We start from the raw sequence: 17,050 nt of genomic DNA, 5'->3' as shown, positions 1-17,050 counted from the left end.
TAAGTAAAAACATTCACATTGCTAGGGGATTTTACTAGAAGAAATTGGTTTCAAAACTTTCCACATGAGGATGAACAGAAAAAAGAAGTGCCCTAATTATAACTTATGCATTATTCTTGTCTAGGCACCTCTTCCTCTTTTTTTTTTTTTAAAGATTTTATTTATTAGAGAGAGAGAGACAGAGCACAAGGGGGAGCGGTAGGCAGAGGGAGAAACAGACTCCCCGCTGAGCAAGAAGCCCGATGTAGGGCTGGATCCCAGGACCCTGGGATCATGACCTGAGCCGAAGGCAGACGCTTAACTGACTGAGCCACCCAGCATCCCATCTCTTACTTTTTTTTTTTTTAAAACAGAGAAAACTCAAGTACTTCGCCCTTCAAAAAGCTGAAAAAAAAGGAGTTACCTGTACATGAGGTAAGTAAGATCTGTACGATATGTGCCATAGTAACCAGATGGAAAATGTGAAGGTCTCCAGTGCCAAGGCTGATCCCAGAAAAATCCTGACACTGCAACGCAGGGGAAGCGAGCACCAAGCCCACCTAGATACCAAATGCCAAGGGTCAGACAGGTTACCTTTCCTTCCACAGCTGAAGACATTTCCAGTTTCTTAACATGATCCCCTTCTGAGCTCAGCCCCTCCCCTTCAGAAATCTTTGTTCTTAAAGGGCACATGCTAGAAATTCCACCGGGATTGGCTAAATGAAATGACTTACGGCCTAATGGAGTCTGCATAAGTACTATCATTTCATATGTCCAGTGACTCCCTAATACACCTTATTGTTAGTAATAAAAGATAACACTTGAAATCTTCCTAGGGAGTGAGCAGTGGAAAAAAAAACCCATGGATTTTGGACACACAAAAATCTAGGTATGAATCCCAGTTCCTTTTATGGGCTTTTTAGACAAGTTAACACCTTTTAGCCTCAGTTTTCCTGCTGGTAAACTAGACCTAATATATATATATGTTTTTCATACCTCAGTGTAGTAAGGATATAAGGGCTAACTGAGAATGGATGTAAAAGCAGTGAGGTGCACAATAAATGCAAGCTTGCTTGTGAGCCTCCTGCTGCCTGTCCAGTGGGACTAGTGGTGGTGGTCTTTATAGGAGTCCCAGAATCAGTAACAATGGCTAACATTTACTAGGGACATGGTGCTCTAAGCTCTTTACACTGCTTGTTCCACTGAATTCTGACACAATCATATGGGATAGGGACTAACCAACTTAAAGGTTCAGAATCCGATGCCCAAAGAGGTTAAGGGGACAGCACGTGGGATTGCTATGTGTGGTGGTGCACTCAGTGTCCCGTGTAAGGGGACCCAGTTGATGTGTGGCTGAAGGTTAGCCACCCACTGCCTGGCCAGTGCTGTGTCCTGGCACTAGAATGCACCTGCTCAGAAGACAAACCTTTCCTTAAATCATAGAAAAGGGCTGTCTGTTGCTAAGTAATGTGACCACAGGGTTTATCTGTCCCAAAGCACTGTATGGGTCAGCAGCAGCCCTTATATTACTAGTGTTATTTCTACTTCTTTATGGGTAAAAAACGTAGAGAGGCTAAATTACTGACCTCAGTCACAAAGCAAAATAAGAGAGGTCAAGCCTCTCAACTATATTCCTTAACATTTTCTTCTCTGAGGCTCTTGGGAAAAGAATTATACTCAGAAGTATTAAGAACAGATGACAACTCCTCCTGTTTGCCTTTACACTCACCAACTCTAAGATAGTTATTAGATATAGATATAGAAAGATAAAGAGAATTTCAAACACAAATCACAAGATACTCACCAACAAATGAAACATGTCAATATCTAATATGCATGGAAGGTCTCCATGGTTGTCATCTGGTACCAATGCTAAATAGTTAAAGAAAAATGCATTAGCACATCTCATATGCCAACCTAAGTATTAAATTATTTTAAAAATGCATACACCCTAGTTTAAATGTATTTTTTGTAAGATACATATTAATTTTTAAGCTAGAAGCTGCACATAAACAGTATTACCAAAATATTTTTCCTAATGGAGAGAAGTTGCACCACTAAGAACAAAATCACAGAAGATGAGAAATTACCATATACGGTACAAGTGTTCATACTCACATGCAAAAAGTTTACGAAAGTGTCCTTGCACCACTGAAAGCGATGCCACCGTCCAATGTGCTGCAGCAAATCTTGTTAGTGACCTAAGACAGTCATCCTGAAATAAAGAGATTGATGCAATGAACAAAGAAGCCAGCTTATGTATAAAAGGTACATTTGATCCTTGAACAACATGGGGGTTGGGGGAGTTGAGGCCCTCCCCACCCACAGTTGAAGATCTGCATATAACTTTTCACTCCTCCAAAACTTAATAGTCTATTGCTGACTAGAAACCTTACTGATAACATAAACAGTTGATTAACACATTTTTGTATATGTATTATACACTGTATTCTTACAATAAAAGAAGCTAGAAAAAAGAAAATAGTAAGAAAATCATGGGGAAGAGAAAATACATTTATGGCACTGTACACACACACACACACACACACACACACACACACACACACCCATGTGTAAGTGAACCCGTTCAGTTCAAACCCATGTTGTTCAAGGGTCAACTGTAGTTCTATCCTTTCAGGAATCCTAGTTCAAAGCACAGCTAGTCAAAGCAAAGCTGGATGCATATGATATCTCTCTTGGATCTTTCTAGGTGGTATGGAACTGAATCCGTCATATCTGTAATGACATGTCTCTAACATGGAATGAATGGAATGAAGAATATCTAATTGTATGCAGAATAAACCAAAGCTATCTCCTTGCAACCAAGCTGCTGGTTCGCTATGGAAAAGGATACATGCATCAAGACAAATTGTAAACAACCAAGACTCCCAAGAAGGTGATGCAGTATTTCTTTATATTTATTCTAAAGAGATGCTCTAAAATGTGGGAAATCCTCCAAATACTGGGGAAACTATGGGCAAGAAGATGGATGTAACGAATCAGGGTGTCTGCAGCCATCAAAATTATTATGGGGACTATGTAAGCAACAATGAGAAAAATCTTGATGTAAAGTGAAGAATACAGCAGGAACAAAACTACATCTAAATATCAACTGTCATCAAGTTTTAACATGTTAATGAAAAAAGACAGGTGGTGAACTGATGAGTTTTTTCTTCCTGCTTAATTCTCTATTTTCCAAATCTTCTGTAACGCTGTTTGGTTCACCAGATATTGAGGACTACTAATATATGGTTTTAAAGATCTTAAAATGAAAACTCACCCCACTTCTCCTGCACTCAAGAAGCTCACAGTCCTGGCTGGCGGCGGGGGGATTGGGGTGAGCAGAGAGGGAAGGGAAGAAAAGGGGGAGGAGACAACTGAAGGAGGCAGTAATACAGACAAGGGATATCCCACTCATAGGGCATGGCTCAGAGGTTTCCCAGGGAAAGCAAAGATTGAAGAACCATCATAAAGAGGAGTCTGTTCGGGGCACTCTAACAGAGAGGAAGGCCTGGGAATTAGCATTTGGGGACTGGCAATGATTCTGCCAGCTTGGACCATGGATGTGGGGATTGGCAGGAGGTGATGATGGAGAAACAAGTTAAGAAGTTTAAGAGATAGGGGCGCCTGGCTGGCTCAGTCGGTACAGTATGCAACTCTTGATCCTGGAGTTTTCAGTTTGAGCCCCGCACTGGGTACAGAAATTACTTAAACAAATAAATAAACTTAAAAAAAAAAGGTTTAAGAGATATAGTCACTGTTACTTTTTGGAGGAACCCTTTGATACTGTATTAATAAAGAAAAAGATTCAGGGTAGAGACTGCTATAATAATCTAGGCAAGAAATGATATGAACCAAACAAGTAGAAGTACAAATGAAAGGGACAGGACAAATATATAGGAGAGGAATTCAACAAATTCTGCTGACCAACTGGATGGATACGTAGATTGCCTTTTTAATAATCAACAAATTACCAACTCTTATTTACTGTAGCAAAAAGTATCACAGTCAACTCTGATATATTATAACATTATATCATATATCTTATAGTTAAGAATTACCATTCTGCTGATTTACTATAAAGATACAATTCAGGACAGTTTTAATACCAGGTTTACTTCCAGATATTCCAAGTCCAAAGTGGTTTAGGTTATTTCTATTTTTAAAAAGTTCCAAAGAGGATTTTAATGCACAACCCCTAGTTGAGTACCTCTGATACACAAACTATATTCTTTAAACCATAAAAAAGGCTCCTGAGACTCTAGTGTTTGCAATGAAAACAAAAGTCAACAAATGAACTAGCTGTTGAGTGATCATACTGAACTGTATTTTCTATACTGGTTGTTTCTTGGTTAGGCTCTTACATCTGTGTTGTCAATCTTGGCACCTAAGAAGTTGTTTTTTTTTTAAGATTTTATTAGAGAGCACAAGCAGGAGGAGCAGCAGGCAGAGGGAGAAGCAGGTTCCCTGCTGAGCGGGGAGCCCGATGCCGGACTCGATCCCAGGATCCTGAGATCATGACCTGAGCTGAAGGCAGCTGCTTAACCAACTGAGCCACCCAGGCATCCCCACCTAAGAAGTTTTTTACAAAATATTAATGCCTGGGGCCTAGCTCCAGAGACTAATTTAACTGACCCATGGAGAGCCCAGGCATTTTTTAAACTCCCCATGTGATTCTACATGAATAAAATTACATGATTTTGCTCTTAAGTGCAGTTTTATGATTTTCAACTTGCAGAGCAGGCAGTGTATCACACTGACACTAACTACACAGTAAAAATTAGCAAGCTTTGTATATTCTTTCTTCATTCTTCTCAGTAGTAAATGTACTATTTTGACATTAATCTGTACTTATTTACATATTGCTCATAAAAAGTAGTCAAATGCGGTAGAGGGTATGTTCTGTTTTATACTTCTAATTATAGCATTAAAAATTCAAGAACAAGAACTGCTTTTAGTTTTTTTCCACTTTTCATGTGTTTAATCAAGATCTCTGGATGAGAACTCAAACCTATTTAAAAGAAAATCATGAAAAATTAAACAACAAACATTACTTCTTCACGATCATTACAGAAAATGGGTTTTACTATGAAAGGAGTGATGAACCTATGCTTACATAACCATTTCAGGTTTTTAAGATTAAAAAAAGAACCACTGGATTTCTATTCCACCATTCCGTGAACTGAGTAAACGGACAACTTACCAGTCTGCAAGGCAAAGGACCAAATAATGGTTTATCTTCATCACTTAAAATTCTTTCTGCAGATTAAAAATGGTTAAGATGATAAATACACTGGATATTATGTATATCTGAAAGCACAATATTGTCAGCTTTAAGTCATTTCACAAGAATTAACTCTGAATGAAAAGTAAAATTGAAAACACATCCTCTCAACTGACAAGAAGCTATAAGCACCACCAAAATGAGTTCTCTGTTGCTGTGCTTAATTTATAAACTGTCAATCTAATATTTTGTCAGTACATACTTCCTGCTTCAAAGTCTTTATGTCTTCAGATTATTGCCACTTTAAACATCTCATTTAAAAATACAGGCTTCCACACAAAATTCATGTTAGCACATGCTTGTGACTTCAAGAGAGACACAATTGTAAATCTCTTACCTACGCTTTGGATGGTGTATGCACAACTACCCCAACACATTATAGGCACACGGGGATCCTCCTCATTGGGATGAACCTTTAGTCCCACCTTATAAGTAGCAGTTCCAAATGTTGTTAGCATTTCTTTTATGCTCTCAGAATAAGGGTTCCTGAAGTGAACATGTATAGAATTAGCTCAAAACAATATGCTCATGTTAATCAAATGGTTCAGTTTCTTAACAGCCATTTGCTATGTTGGAATTGAACCACTGAAACTATTTAAAAATAGAGTGTGCAAAGCGGGAATTAAAGACATGCAAACTGTCTCTGCCTGAGAGGAGTTATACTTTATTTTGGTGGGCGGGGGTGAGGCCCAAGGCTGAAAACAAGCTATCTGGTGGAAGCCTACATAACAAAGGACCCTTGACCTCTTTCTCCATCTTAAGAACACTGGCAATGTATACCCACTGCCATATATTTTAGTTTCTCCAGGGAAGAATCCTCAGGGGTAAGCCATTTTACACACTGGCATTTGGGGATCCCAGGTAAAAGACCAGTGGGGGCCTGATCATTTCCCCATGAAGTTCACAGGTCAGCAAGCTCCAGCTTGCCCACCAGGTATCCAAGGAGCTTCTGAGTGACTTATTCTTGAATAGCCACCCGAGGAACGGTAAACATTTAAGGAAAGAATCAAACATCAAAGAGATAAACCCAAACAAACTGGCAGAAACAAAGAATACAGGGAAAACAGAGACAGTACAGAAACCAGCAAACTTGTGAGAAATTTAGAGGATCAGTCCAAGAGGGCCAACAGTGAGCTAACAGTAGGATTATCTCAAAGAACAGAAAAACCAAAAGAAGATTGTCTAAGAAACAGAAAACGATTTTCACAACTGAAGGACATGAATCTTCAAAGAGTCTACTGAAAATGTAGCAAAATGGATGAGGAAAAGATCCATATACCAAGGAACATCATAGAGAAATTTTTAGTACACTGGGAATTAAAGGGAAGATCCCAATGGTTTCCAGAAGTAATAGCTACAAAGGAATAGGAATCAGAATAGAGTTAATTTCTCAACAGATGCTACTTTCAAAATCTAGATGAAAAACTACTTCTAACCTACAATTCTATACCCAGGCCATCAACCAAACAAATGAACAAATGTATTTTCAGACATGAAAATTTAACACCCAGGCACCCTTCCTTAGGAATCTGCTGAAGGGTGCACCTGTGCAAAACAAGGGAGTAAATCAAGAAAGAGCACGATATGAGATGCACGGCAATATGAGGGGTATGGCCAGGAGAAGTCTCGGGGTGACAACTGCCTCGTCCTGATCAGTACAAGAGGACACAGGTTGCTGGAGGAGGGGTTCCAGAACAGATCATCTGATGTATCTGAGCACTTTAGAAAAGCTACTGCTAGACATCTGACAGATCTATTACACCATGGGTGTCTGTGGGGGGAAGTAATACACACATAGAAAACCAAGTACATGAAAGATATAAGGTGATTATTAACCACCAAAAAGACAAAATTATATAAGGAAATAGTATCATAACACATAACTTCTATCAGTAGAGACAATCATAATGTAAAAATTGCCAACCAATTTAACTAAAAACTGAAATTACTTGGACACCGGTGAGGAGCAGTGGATAGGGCAGAGGTTAAGGGTTGAATTTTAAATTGCCAGTCAACAGAAAGAGAATGGTTTAAAAATGATAAATCAAGAGACAATCAACTAAGCATTTTAATTAGAAATATGGAAGGCAGAAGAAATAAACAGTATCATAGGACTCCTCCATGGGGAGGGAGGTAGGGGATGTGGGAGGCAAAGGACCGAGGGTTTTCTTGAGTTACTTAGTATATGCCAGGCATGGCATCCAAGTGGCTTTACATACGTCATGTCACTTTATCTTCACAACACTGACAAGGTAAGTATCAGTACTCTCACTTTACACATGAGGAAACTGAGGTACAGAGAGGTCAAGCAATTTGAAAAGAGTCGCACAGCTAGTAAGTAGTGGTGCTGGGGATTGAATCAAGCAGTTGCAGTTTGGCTCTAGAATCTATACTACACTTTATAATTAATTTACTTAAAACAGTGCTGAAAATATTCTGGTTTTGATCCTGGGTTACTAAGACACTGGTGGAGCCATCGCCAGAAATATGAAAGTCGGAAGGAAAGCACAGGACTTGGTGGGGAAGCTGAACAGTTTAGAATTAGATGTACTGATTAGTTGTTGCCGGGGAGAGCCAGGTGAAGGGTAGAGCAGGGAGTCAGCAATGCAGACTAGGAGAGGTTGGTGAGAGTAAAGCATGTCACATGGTTCTTTGGTTTTTATCAATATACCCGCAATAAATATCATCATGTAATCCTTAAACCTCAGATTTCAAGATCAATGTCTTATAATATTTTGCTCCCTAGTTTGACAAATCATATTCTAACCACCTCATTTTTCATTTCAAGTAGAACAAGTTTGAAAGAAATCAAATAATATACTCACTTAGGATGAAAATCAGGCCTAAACCCTTCAGGGAGCTGCAATTCATCCATATTTTCTGAATTCTTTGAAGAAGCAGTATCTAAAGAAATAAGCATTTTATATTATTATTCATCAGTCTACAGTAGTTCTGTACATTTCAGTCATAAATTTCATTCTAAATACAGGTAGGTCAAAGAAATTAAAAAATGACAGGAAAGATTCCCATTAATAACAACTGTCCTAAGGTACATTCGAAGCATGAGAAATACTACTGCTGATTGACCAAGGCACCTTTTGCAGTCAACTACGCTTTTCCTAATAGTATAGCCACTAGAACACAGCTAGGGAAGGTAAGGAGAGTATGCTATTTTGTTTTAATAAAAACCAATGATATAAATTCTGCTCAGACTGCTTTCCTGCGAGGTCGTTAAGTGCAGTACATATTTATGAAACTTGAGAAGTCTATGGTAATGCCAACAATAAAGTGAGTCAGCCCACCACAAACTAAAGCTGGCTCTGCAACATTCAGTTACATTCCCCCACCCCCAGAAGCTCTTCAATAAAATGGGGGAATAAGTGAGAAGTATTTATTATAAACTTCACATGAGCTTGTATGTTTTTCAAGGAATAAGGAATACTGTAGTAGAGTCAAAATTAGTTCATTAAGACAAAGAAAATTAGAGTAAGTCAAATTTTAAAATGAGAGGTTTCACTTTTAAAATAGTCTTAAATAACTTCTTCTGGAGCTACATTTTCCAATGATCTCAGACTTTAGGGGAAAAATGAACTTATGAGAACTTACTAGGAGTACTTTCTTCTTTCCTAAGAACCTGTAATGCTTTTATTTGCTGAGAGATTGTTCTAATCCACTGAGTCAGTTTTGGTTGGTCTGAAATATTTAACCTGCTAGAGAAGATTATAGAGACTGTTTAGTATTCTGTTGCGGCTGCTTAGTTTAAGATACAAAAAGACTCTTTAAATGCTCATGGGCATAATAATTTAAACATACTTCAAATATTAAAAAAAAAAAGCTAGGGGAAAATCTGGTACCTTATAAAAATAATAGATATTTGCCAATGGAAATGAAAAGATATTTGTTACTATGATGCTAGTATTATTTGTCAAAAATTTCACTTTTTTCACAGTACTAGAATTTTAATAATATTAAAATTCTAAGAAATAATATTTCTTAAGACAATCACAGCACCACCACTAATATTTGTTTATTATGTGACAAACACTTAGTAAAAGCATTTTACAGTACTAGACTTAATCATTCTCAAAATACTCTTATGTAATAGGTTACATTATTTTCCCCATTTTACAGATGAGGAGACTGAGGTTTAGAGCTATGTAACTTGACTAAGACTACATAAAAGGACAGATCTGGCATTCAAACCCAGTTATATCAGACTCCAAAAAAACCTGTTTCTTCATGACTACGATGTAATTGACCTTCATGGGAAAAAACAAAAACAAAAACAAAAGTGATGTATGAAACACAACAAAGGTAATTTTTTTTCTTCTTATACGCAGTGAATCCTTAATCTAACAATGATTAATTTATCAGTTCAAATGCAGATGTAAGTCACCATGATTAAAAAGCATGAGCTTACACTCAAATCTACTAGTTTTTTAAGAAGATTTTGTGGTAGCATAAACTAAGACACCATAGTTTGAATTCCTAAAACTGAAAAGAACTTTGCTTTGAGTTGAATCCAAATAGCACAGAAATTAATAGATGATTTATATTCACAAAACTTAAATTAGTATTTGTGCATGTAAGGTAGATAGCATAATTCTAAACTGAGATATAAAAACCAGCTTTGAATAGCAACAGTATCAAATTCATATTTGAAATGAGAATGTCCAATACTTCTATTAACTAGAAGCATTCTAGAAATTTGAAATAACATAAAAATAACAAAAATCTTCCATTTTAAAAACAACAGATTTTCATTTTTTTGGCCCAACTCCTGAAGGTATTACCAGCCAGTAAATTGTAAAAAATTCTATTTGTTAGAATATTCAATAAATTCAGCTGAAGTAGCTCCTCCATCCCCTATCAATTTACTGAACATACCTTGTAAAGTATGAGGAAGATATTTAAAGTAGAGTCCTAGGACTAAAGGAGATCGTTTTCATAAACACACAGGAATTTTACACCTTCTATAATGTATACAGATGACCAAGAAACTATTAAATTTTGGCCTGTTCCTTTCTAAGAACCAAAATTGTATTTCACAGGTCTACCAGAAGAAATGATTACATGAAAAAAAGTAACTGGAAAACATAATGTGATTATCTAGAGTGATTTCTCCCCTCTCTGGTTTATCATCTCATTATCTTCAAAGGAAAACTACTGCTTAAATACAAAGGTTTTATGGGCCCAAACTTACCTGTTAAAAATATTTCGTGGAGGAAGCAGTAGAGGAATTACAGTATTACTCAAGCACTCACAGAGGGGACAAAGGAATTCTCCATTTTCCACATCGTAGCTGGTATGTAAGCGCAATCTCTGTTGCCTTCGCTGTTCTTTAGCTTGAACGGAATCAAAATACCTTTACAATTAGAGAACATGAGGTATCAAAAACAACGGTAATTTTTCTCAATGAGAGCCACAAGCTTCAATGTTTTAATTAATTTGTTTCCACAATACAAGAATTAAAATCTTCACATTTCTTGGTCCCAGTGCTGTCTTGTCACTTTCCCAAGGTCAGTGGCTATTTGCTAGCAGAAGTGCGTGATCACTGAATGAGCATAGTGCTAAGATAATAGCATTGATTTGTTGGTTTTGCAGGAGAATAGAAAGCACCAAAGTAGAACAAATTTGAGGTTATCCCATCTTAGGTCGGGGAGCCAGGACAATCTCAGGAAGTAACAAGGCAAGTGCTAATACCTTTAGAGTCAAGAGTGAACACCCTGGAAAGACATCACTCATCTAGGGTTTATGCCACCGTAAAAATCTTTTTCTTCGTTCAATTTGTTAGCTAATACAGATCCCCACATTAAAAGATATATCTGATATACCATGAAGTTTCTAAATTACTCCATTAACATGTATGACAAAGCAGCTCAATTTTAATTGTTATTAGCAAGTGATATGCAGGTTTTTCTTCAGCATCTCTAGTTCTTTCTTTTTCTAGAATGAAATGTCCTTTATTTAAAAAGTTAATTTTGAACCTTTGGATAAGCTTCTCTTGACTAATATTAAGAATATAAATTACCTTTGCCAACAATGGGCATGCATAATGTGCCCACAGCTACCAGTGTGTGTTCCGCAAGACAGATCAGGGTGCATGAATAATGGATCATATTTTTCTGCATTACAAAACAAACAAACAAAAAACAAAACAAAACAAAAAACCAAGCATTTAATCTTCCTATAATAAATGCACAACTTTAAATTGTGAAATCCTTGATAAGGGGTTGTAAACTTGAAATGAAAGGCTAGTTTATTCCTTCAAGATACCAGTAATTTACGCAAGACCCTGGATTATTTAGAAAGCAAGACTCTAATTTTTACTATCCTGAGCGAAACATCCCTGAATTGTTAACTGAAACTGGAATTCTGTATTATGTATATCTACTCTTTTGAACATTCCACGCTTTCAGGGCACTGAGAGACTCCCATTCCCTCCAAAAGCCCCAAGCTTGTTAAGAGGGATATTCTTCATGGGGCTGCTTTTAATACTTTAGGGCAGCTGGGTCATAATATCTGCAATAAAAAAGGTGTTTTGGCAATAATGGGGCGCCCCCTAAAGAAGATTCTGCCTAAAGACACTCATGCAAAGAACAGTCACAATCACTGTACCAGAGCCAAAGTGGGAGCAAAATGTCCAGGACAGCAGCCCAGATGGGAAAAAATAATTAATTTGGACACTCTTCTGTTCTGGTGCTAATTTTTTATATTCAAAGGAGATGAAAACATGAAGACAAATTAAGATGGGTGCCTGGCTTTTTAGAATTTTTTGAATTCTCTATATAAATTAGTATGATCTTAGAAATTCATAACATTTTATAAAGAATTACTCGTTTCAATTTGCTTTATATACTACAACAGTGCAAATGTCATAGCATAAAGAAAATCTTTCCAGATATAAGCTGTGAGAGCATTTGGAAAACCTTCTTATGGCCAAAATAACTAAATAAAATTGATAACTTTAATCTTTGGCCTGGAATGAAATTTATAAATTGCTGAGTTCAAATGATCATTTTTTAAGATGAAGCAGATCAATCTTTCTCAACTAGGTGCTTGAGAGCCACACTGTGAAGACTTTCCTTATGGAGAAAAGGCTATCCTACCAGTGGGTTTTCAATTCTACGATGTAAAAGGTACTTGCTAAATAAGTGCTTTGGAAATTAAGACACAGTTCCCACTCTCAAGAAGTTTACTGGAATTGTTGAGGCATATGCACATATAAACAAGTCTAAGATAGAGATATAAAAGTGTCTGTGGTGGAAACAATAATGTGTAGCTTAGATGCCCCTGGAGGAATAATGATTCACTCCCCCTCCTTAGCAGCTGGAAGAGGGCACACTTCACCGTTATTCTTCTTGAAGCGGCAACTGCTTCGCTCAAAGTCACACCTCTTTGCAGGGGTGGCCCACAACCAGTCACTGATCAGTGTTGGGGTGTAAAGACCCAATTCCCCTTGCTCTAACTCAGGATACCTCTGAAGGGCCATCTAGCTCCAGAGTTCCAATGGGGTGCAATGAAGCCTTTGGGGGATTGCATTAAAGCTCAACTTCTCCCTTTGCCCAAACCTACTCCCTTCCTCTCCATTCCACAGATGTTGATTCCAAGGCTCTCCCAAATAAATGTCCTGCATGGTAATCTCTATTTTAAGAGTCTGCTTTCTGGGGAACCATATCAGTGATATTATCGCTACTTTGTATCAGAATCTGGCTCAAGGACTACTTCTCACATAGGTAACTCACACAACTGTTCCCAAGAGATCCCACTTTGGATCTATCCAGGAGACAAAATTATTATTATTTTAGTGTGCCAACTAATTATTAGGACTTCACAAGTGTATCGAAGAATGGGAAAGATTGTTAAGCATCAAGTACATTAATGCTGTATCACAAAGAAAAGCTTTCTTTTGAATCCCTGTTATTTACCAGCTATTGAATTCATGACTGATACTTAACTTTCTGGAGTGTTTCCACATCTGTCAACTGGAAAATTCTGTCTAAGACAGCTGCCTAAGATACCACCAACCCTCCGGAGTTATTATTAGCTTAATAAAACTTCTGTGCCACACTGAGTGGCAGTCATTAAGAGGGAGGAGAGGATCTAGCTATGACTTACCTGGATCCTGAATGAATTTACTCCTGTTTTTTGATAATACAGTTGATCTTTGAACAAATGCTGCCAGAACCATTGCCTTGCTCTCCACCTTCACCTCTTGCTCCTCTTGACACAATATACAGGTAACAAACTGTCTCTGTTCAGGGACCTGAGTTTGTGCTGGGCCCAATGCTGTAAGTGCCATATCTGAAACCACTGGGCTGCAATAAAAGGGTACAAGTTTTATTAATGAGCCTAAGAAGTTTCCATTTAAATCATAAAACAGCAGACTTTAGGTATGTACATATTCAACACATGTGGTTTTGATGATTTGAACTGGCATTCATATATATCAAACCATCTCCTGTAATCCTCACAGCAATCCAATATGCAACACAGAAGCCAGACACTCAGGTAACTGAGCCTAGTGCACTCATTCTTTATTTTTCTTTTTTAAGATTTATTTATTTATTTGAAAAAGAGAGAGCAGGGGCGCCTGGGTGGCTCAGTCGTTAAGTGTCTGCCTTCGGCTCAGGTCATGATCCCAGGGTCCTGGGATCGAGCCCCGCATCGGGCTCCCTGCTCAGCGGGAAGCCTGCTTCTCCCTCTCCCACTCCCCCTGCTTGTGTTCCCTCTCTCGCTGTGTCTCTCTCTGTCAAATAAATAAAATCTTTAAAAAAAAAAAAAGAAAAAGAGAGAGCAAGTGAGTGAGCGGGAGAGAATCTCAAGCAGACTACCCGCTGGGCACGGAGCCTGACACAAGGCTGGATCTCACGACCCTGAGATCATGATCTCAGCCAAAAATCAAGAGTTGGATGCTCAATGAACTGAGCTACCCAGGTGCCCTTGTGCACTCATTCTTTTATGAATGTCAAGGGTGTTCTGTGTGAGCGTACACATACTATCTCATTTTGAGTGTACACATGGTATCTCATTTACGGTCAGAGATATACTCATAAACATATACTAATAAACTCAAATTCTAAGAGTAATTCCTCTAATTGGAGGTTGTAAAATTTACCTACCAACCCTTCTAAATCACTTTAAGATTAAAAGTGTACTTATAAGGAAAAAAAGCAACATCTTTCCAGTTGAGAACCAATGCATAAGAGATTAAAAAAATGTTGATTATTTTTTTTACCTATTATCAAGAACAGCAGAGGTAGAGGCATCCAGTTCTAACGTCTGCTGAAAGAGTTCTTTGTTCTCATCAATAAAGTGCCGCTGCATCTCAGACATCTGGGCCATGATCTTTTCTCTGCGCAGTCTGGCAATCTCAGCTTTTCTCTTCCTCTCAGCTTTGTCTTTGTCTCTTGAACTCTAAAAGTATGCTTCATTTAATTAGACCATTAGATGCCAAATGCACATTTCTTCCCTCAAAGCAGAACTACCTTTAATGTAAATACTAATTAAAAACTATTTTATAATCTCACTTATCTAAACAAAAGGTTTTTTAAATTTTTTTTTTTTTTTAAAAGAACAGGCAGAGCAAAAAAAATTTGCTACAACAAATAAAGATAAATAGTGGCACATTTTTTGGAATTCACATTTTTTGTGAATAATATAGACTACTGACTTATTACAGATAAATTCAAATGTTTGTAGTGAACTTGCTACAATCCTTCAGTAGGACCACACTTTGCTTCTTGTACCTCTTCCATTATGGTTCCTTCAGTCTCTGCCACGGGACTGGCGGATGAACTCTCTCTTATCTTCTTAATAGTGTTAAAAGTCTACAAAAAATATCAGTTATTTGGAAGCTATGAAATATTATCAAAATTTAAAGATAACAAACATTGAGTGTTTCTCACAAAAAGCAGAGTGATGCTGGAAATTGTACCTTTAATATCCACCTAATCATATCTTTGTGGACATCTAGGTAGGGAGCGTTCTGTAGTGTTTCCAGCATAGCTAGTATGCTAGGGGAGTTGTTTGGTGCTTCACCAGGTTCTAAGGCAGAAAAAAATAAAAGGCACAATAACAACAGCTAACATTTCATAGTGCTTATTACTATGCACAAGAAGATAAGGTTGCTTATAACATCATCTGCCCATGATTTAATTATAGTTCTACTTATTAGAGGTTTTTCAATACTTCTTGAGAATGTGATGTATCTGTACTTTACAAACAAGTTGTTAACAACTAGAATGCTTTAATCATTCAAAACGAACATCTTACACCAAATGATTAATTTAACATAGCCTTTAGCTATTAAATAAAAACCCAGCTAAAATGTCTACCTGAGATTTTACAAAGTCTAAGAAACGAACTGGATTTACAGGGGGCGTATATGTAAAAATATATCAACTTGTTTTCCTTTTAACAAAACCTAGATTCCATTTTGGGGTGCCTGGGTGGCTCAGTCGGTTGAGAGTCTGCCTTCAGCTCAAGTCATGATCCTAGGGTCCTGGGATCGAGCCCCACGTCGGGCTCCCTGCTTGGCAGGGAGCCTGCTTCTCCCTCTCCTCCCCGCTTGTGCTCTCTCTCACTCTCTGTCACTATCTCTGTCTCTCTTAAATAAATAAAATCTTTATAAAAATTAAAAAAAAAAATGCATTTCTTCCTCTGTAAGTTATTTCTTGGAGGAAAATACATACAAGTCCAGAGTCTCGAGAGTACACTTAATCTAATGTTAGCTAATTTAGTTTTATAGTCGGAAACGTCCAGTTATTGATTTTCTTGGTTTAAGTGCTGTCATTTGGGCAAAATATTCCTAAGGGGGAAGAGACTGAACTATGTGATCGTTAATATTCTTTCAGATCTCAAGTTCTGTGGCTATAGTTTAGGGATCTGACTCTAAACAGTGTGTTTTAATTATATAAAATGTTTAAAGAGAAATATGAAGAATGTCTAGAGAAAATGATAATTGTTGAAAGAAAGAGAGAGAGACAGCGAATCTGGGATTGTGTAGTGATGAGTGGATGAAATCAGGGAGTTTTCGGGTTGGTTATCCTGAAGTAAAAGCGCTGGAGATGAAGGCGGCAAAAGAGACAACGTTAACCCACAGGAAGAACTACTGCCGGAGAAAAGAATAGGGAAAGGCTGGCACCTAAGAACACGGTTTTCAGTGGGGAAAGGCAGTTCCCCTCTTCCTCCCACTTTCCTGGGTGAGGATAAAAAGGGGAAGAATAGAGATCTAGCAGCAAACACGACCATATTATCCATTATACCACCTATAATGGATCATACTACACATTATACCGACTGCTGTAACTCCTAGTACACCACCATCAACTCATTTAAATATCTCAGCAAATGGTTGATTGCAGGTCTGGGGCAGGGCAAGTGTAAGATGAGCCTGTGGTGTCTTTTGTGCCAGAAAGCAAGGTGGTGGGCGCCTGGGTGGCTCAGTCGTTAAGCGTCTGCCTTCGGCTCAGGTCATGATCCCAGGGTCCTGGGATCGAGTCCCACATCGGGCTCCCTGCACGGCAGGAAGCCTGCTTCTCCCTCTCCCACTCCCCCTGCTTGTGTCAGTGCTCTCACTGTCAAATAAATAAATAAAAATCTTTAAAAAAAAAAAGAAAGCAAGGTGGTGCTCAAATACTAATGGGCTTGGGTCAAAAGGGCAGTGAAGCAAATTGAACAGACTCCCACTGACCAAAATTGGCAGTTTGAGCATCAAAAAGAATTTTTTTTTTTTTTAAGGAACCGTGATCATATGTGACTATAAAACACAGAATAAAAACCCAA

General features: G+C 37.9%; 1 protein-coding gene across 7 annotated transcripts in view; it reads right to left on the bottom strand.

Annotated features, from left to right (window-relative positions):
* Positions 1–17,050, bottom strand: part of UBR2 (ubiquitin protein ligase E3 component n-recognin 2) — a 118,296-nt gene that overhangs the window by 15,507 nt on the left and 85,739 nt on the right. For 4 of the 7 annotated variants that reach the window (XM_081828232.1, XM_081828230.1, XM_081828234.1 and 1 more), the window contains 13 exons: positions 15,201–15,310; positions 15,013–15,093; positions 14,502–14,680; positions 13,382–13,581; positions 11,295–11,388; positions 10,467–10,628; positions 8,870–8,973; positions 8,089–8,167; positions 5,601–5,749; positions 5,183–5,238; positions 2,098–2,194; positions 1,784–1,851; positions 404–539 (listed from right to left, as the gene is read on the bottom strand). In XM_081828232.1, the coding sequence (XP_081684358.1) occupies positions 404–539; positions 1,784–1,851; positions 2,098–2,194; positions 5,183–5,238; positions 5,601–5,749; positions 8,089–8,167; positions 8,870–8,973; positions 10,467–10,628; positions 11,295–11,388; positions 13,382–13,581; positions 14,502–14,680; positions 15,013–15,093; positions 15,201–15,310 (1,515 nt within the window). Of the gene's footprint in view, positions 1–403; positions 540–1,783; positions 1,852–2,097; positions 2,195–5,182; positions 5,239–5,600; positions 5,750–8,088; positions 8,168–8,869; positions 8,974–10,466; positions 10,629–11,294; positions 11,389–13,381; positions 13,582–14,501; positions 14,681–15,012; positions 15,094–15,200; positions 15,311–17,050 lie in introns of those variants that run through there. The other 3 variants (XM_081828233.1, XM_081828235.1, XM_081828236.1) reach the window with 3 other exon arrangements.

The sequence above is a fragment of the Leptonychotes weddellii genome, chromosome 8, assembly GCF_054177405.1.
Source record: "Leptonychotes weddellii isolate Sample4059 chromosome 8, ASM5417740v2, whole genome shotgun sequence".
NCBI lineage: Eukaryota > Metazoa > Chordata > Mammalia > Carnivora > Phocidae > Leptonychotes > Leptonychotes weddellii.
This window is presented reverse-complemented; position numbering and strand designations above follow the sequence as displayed.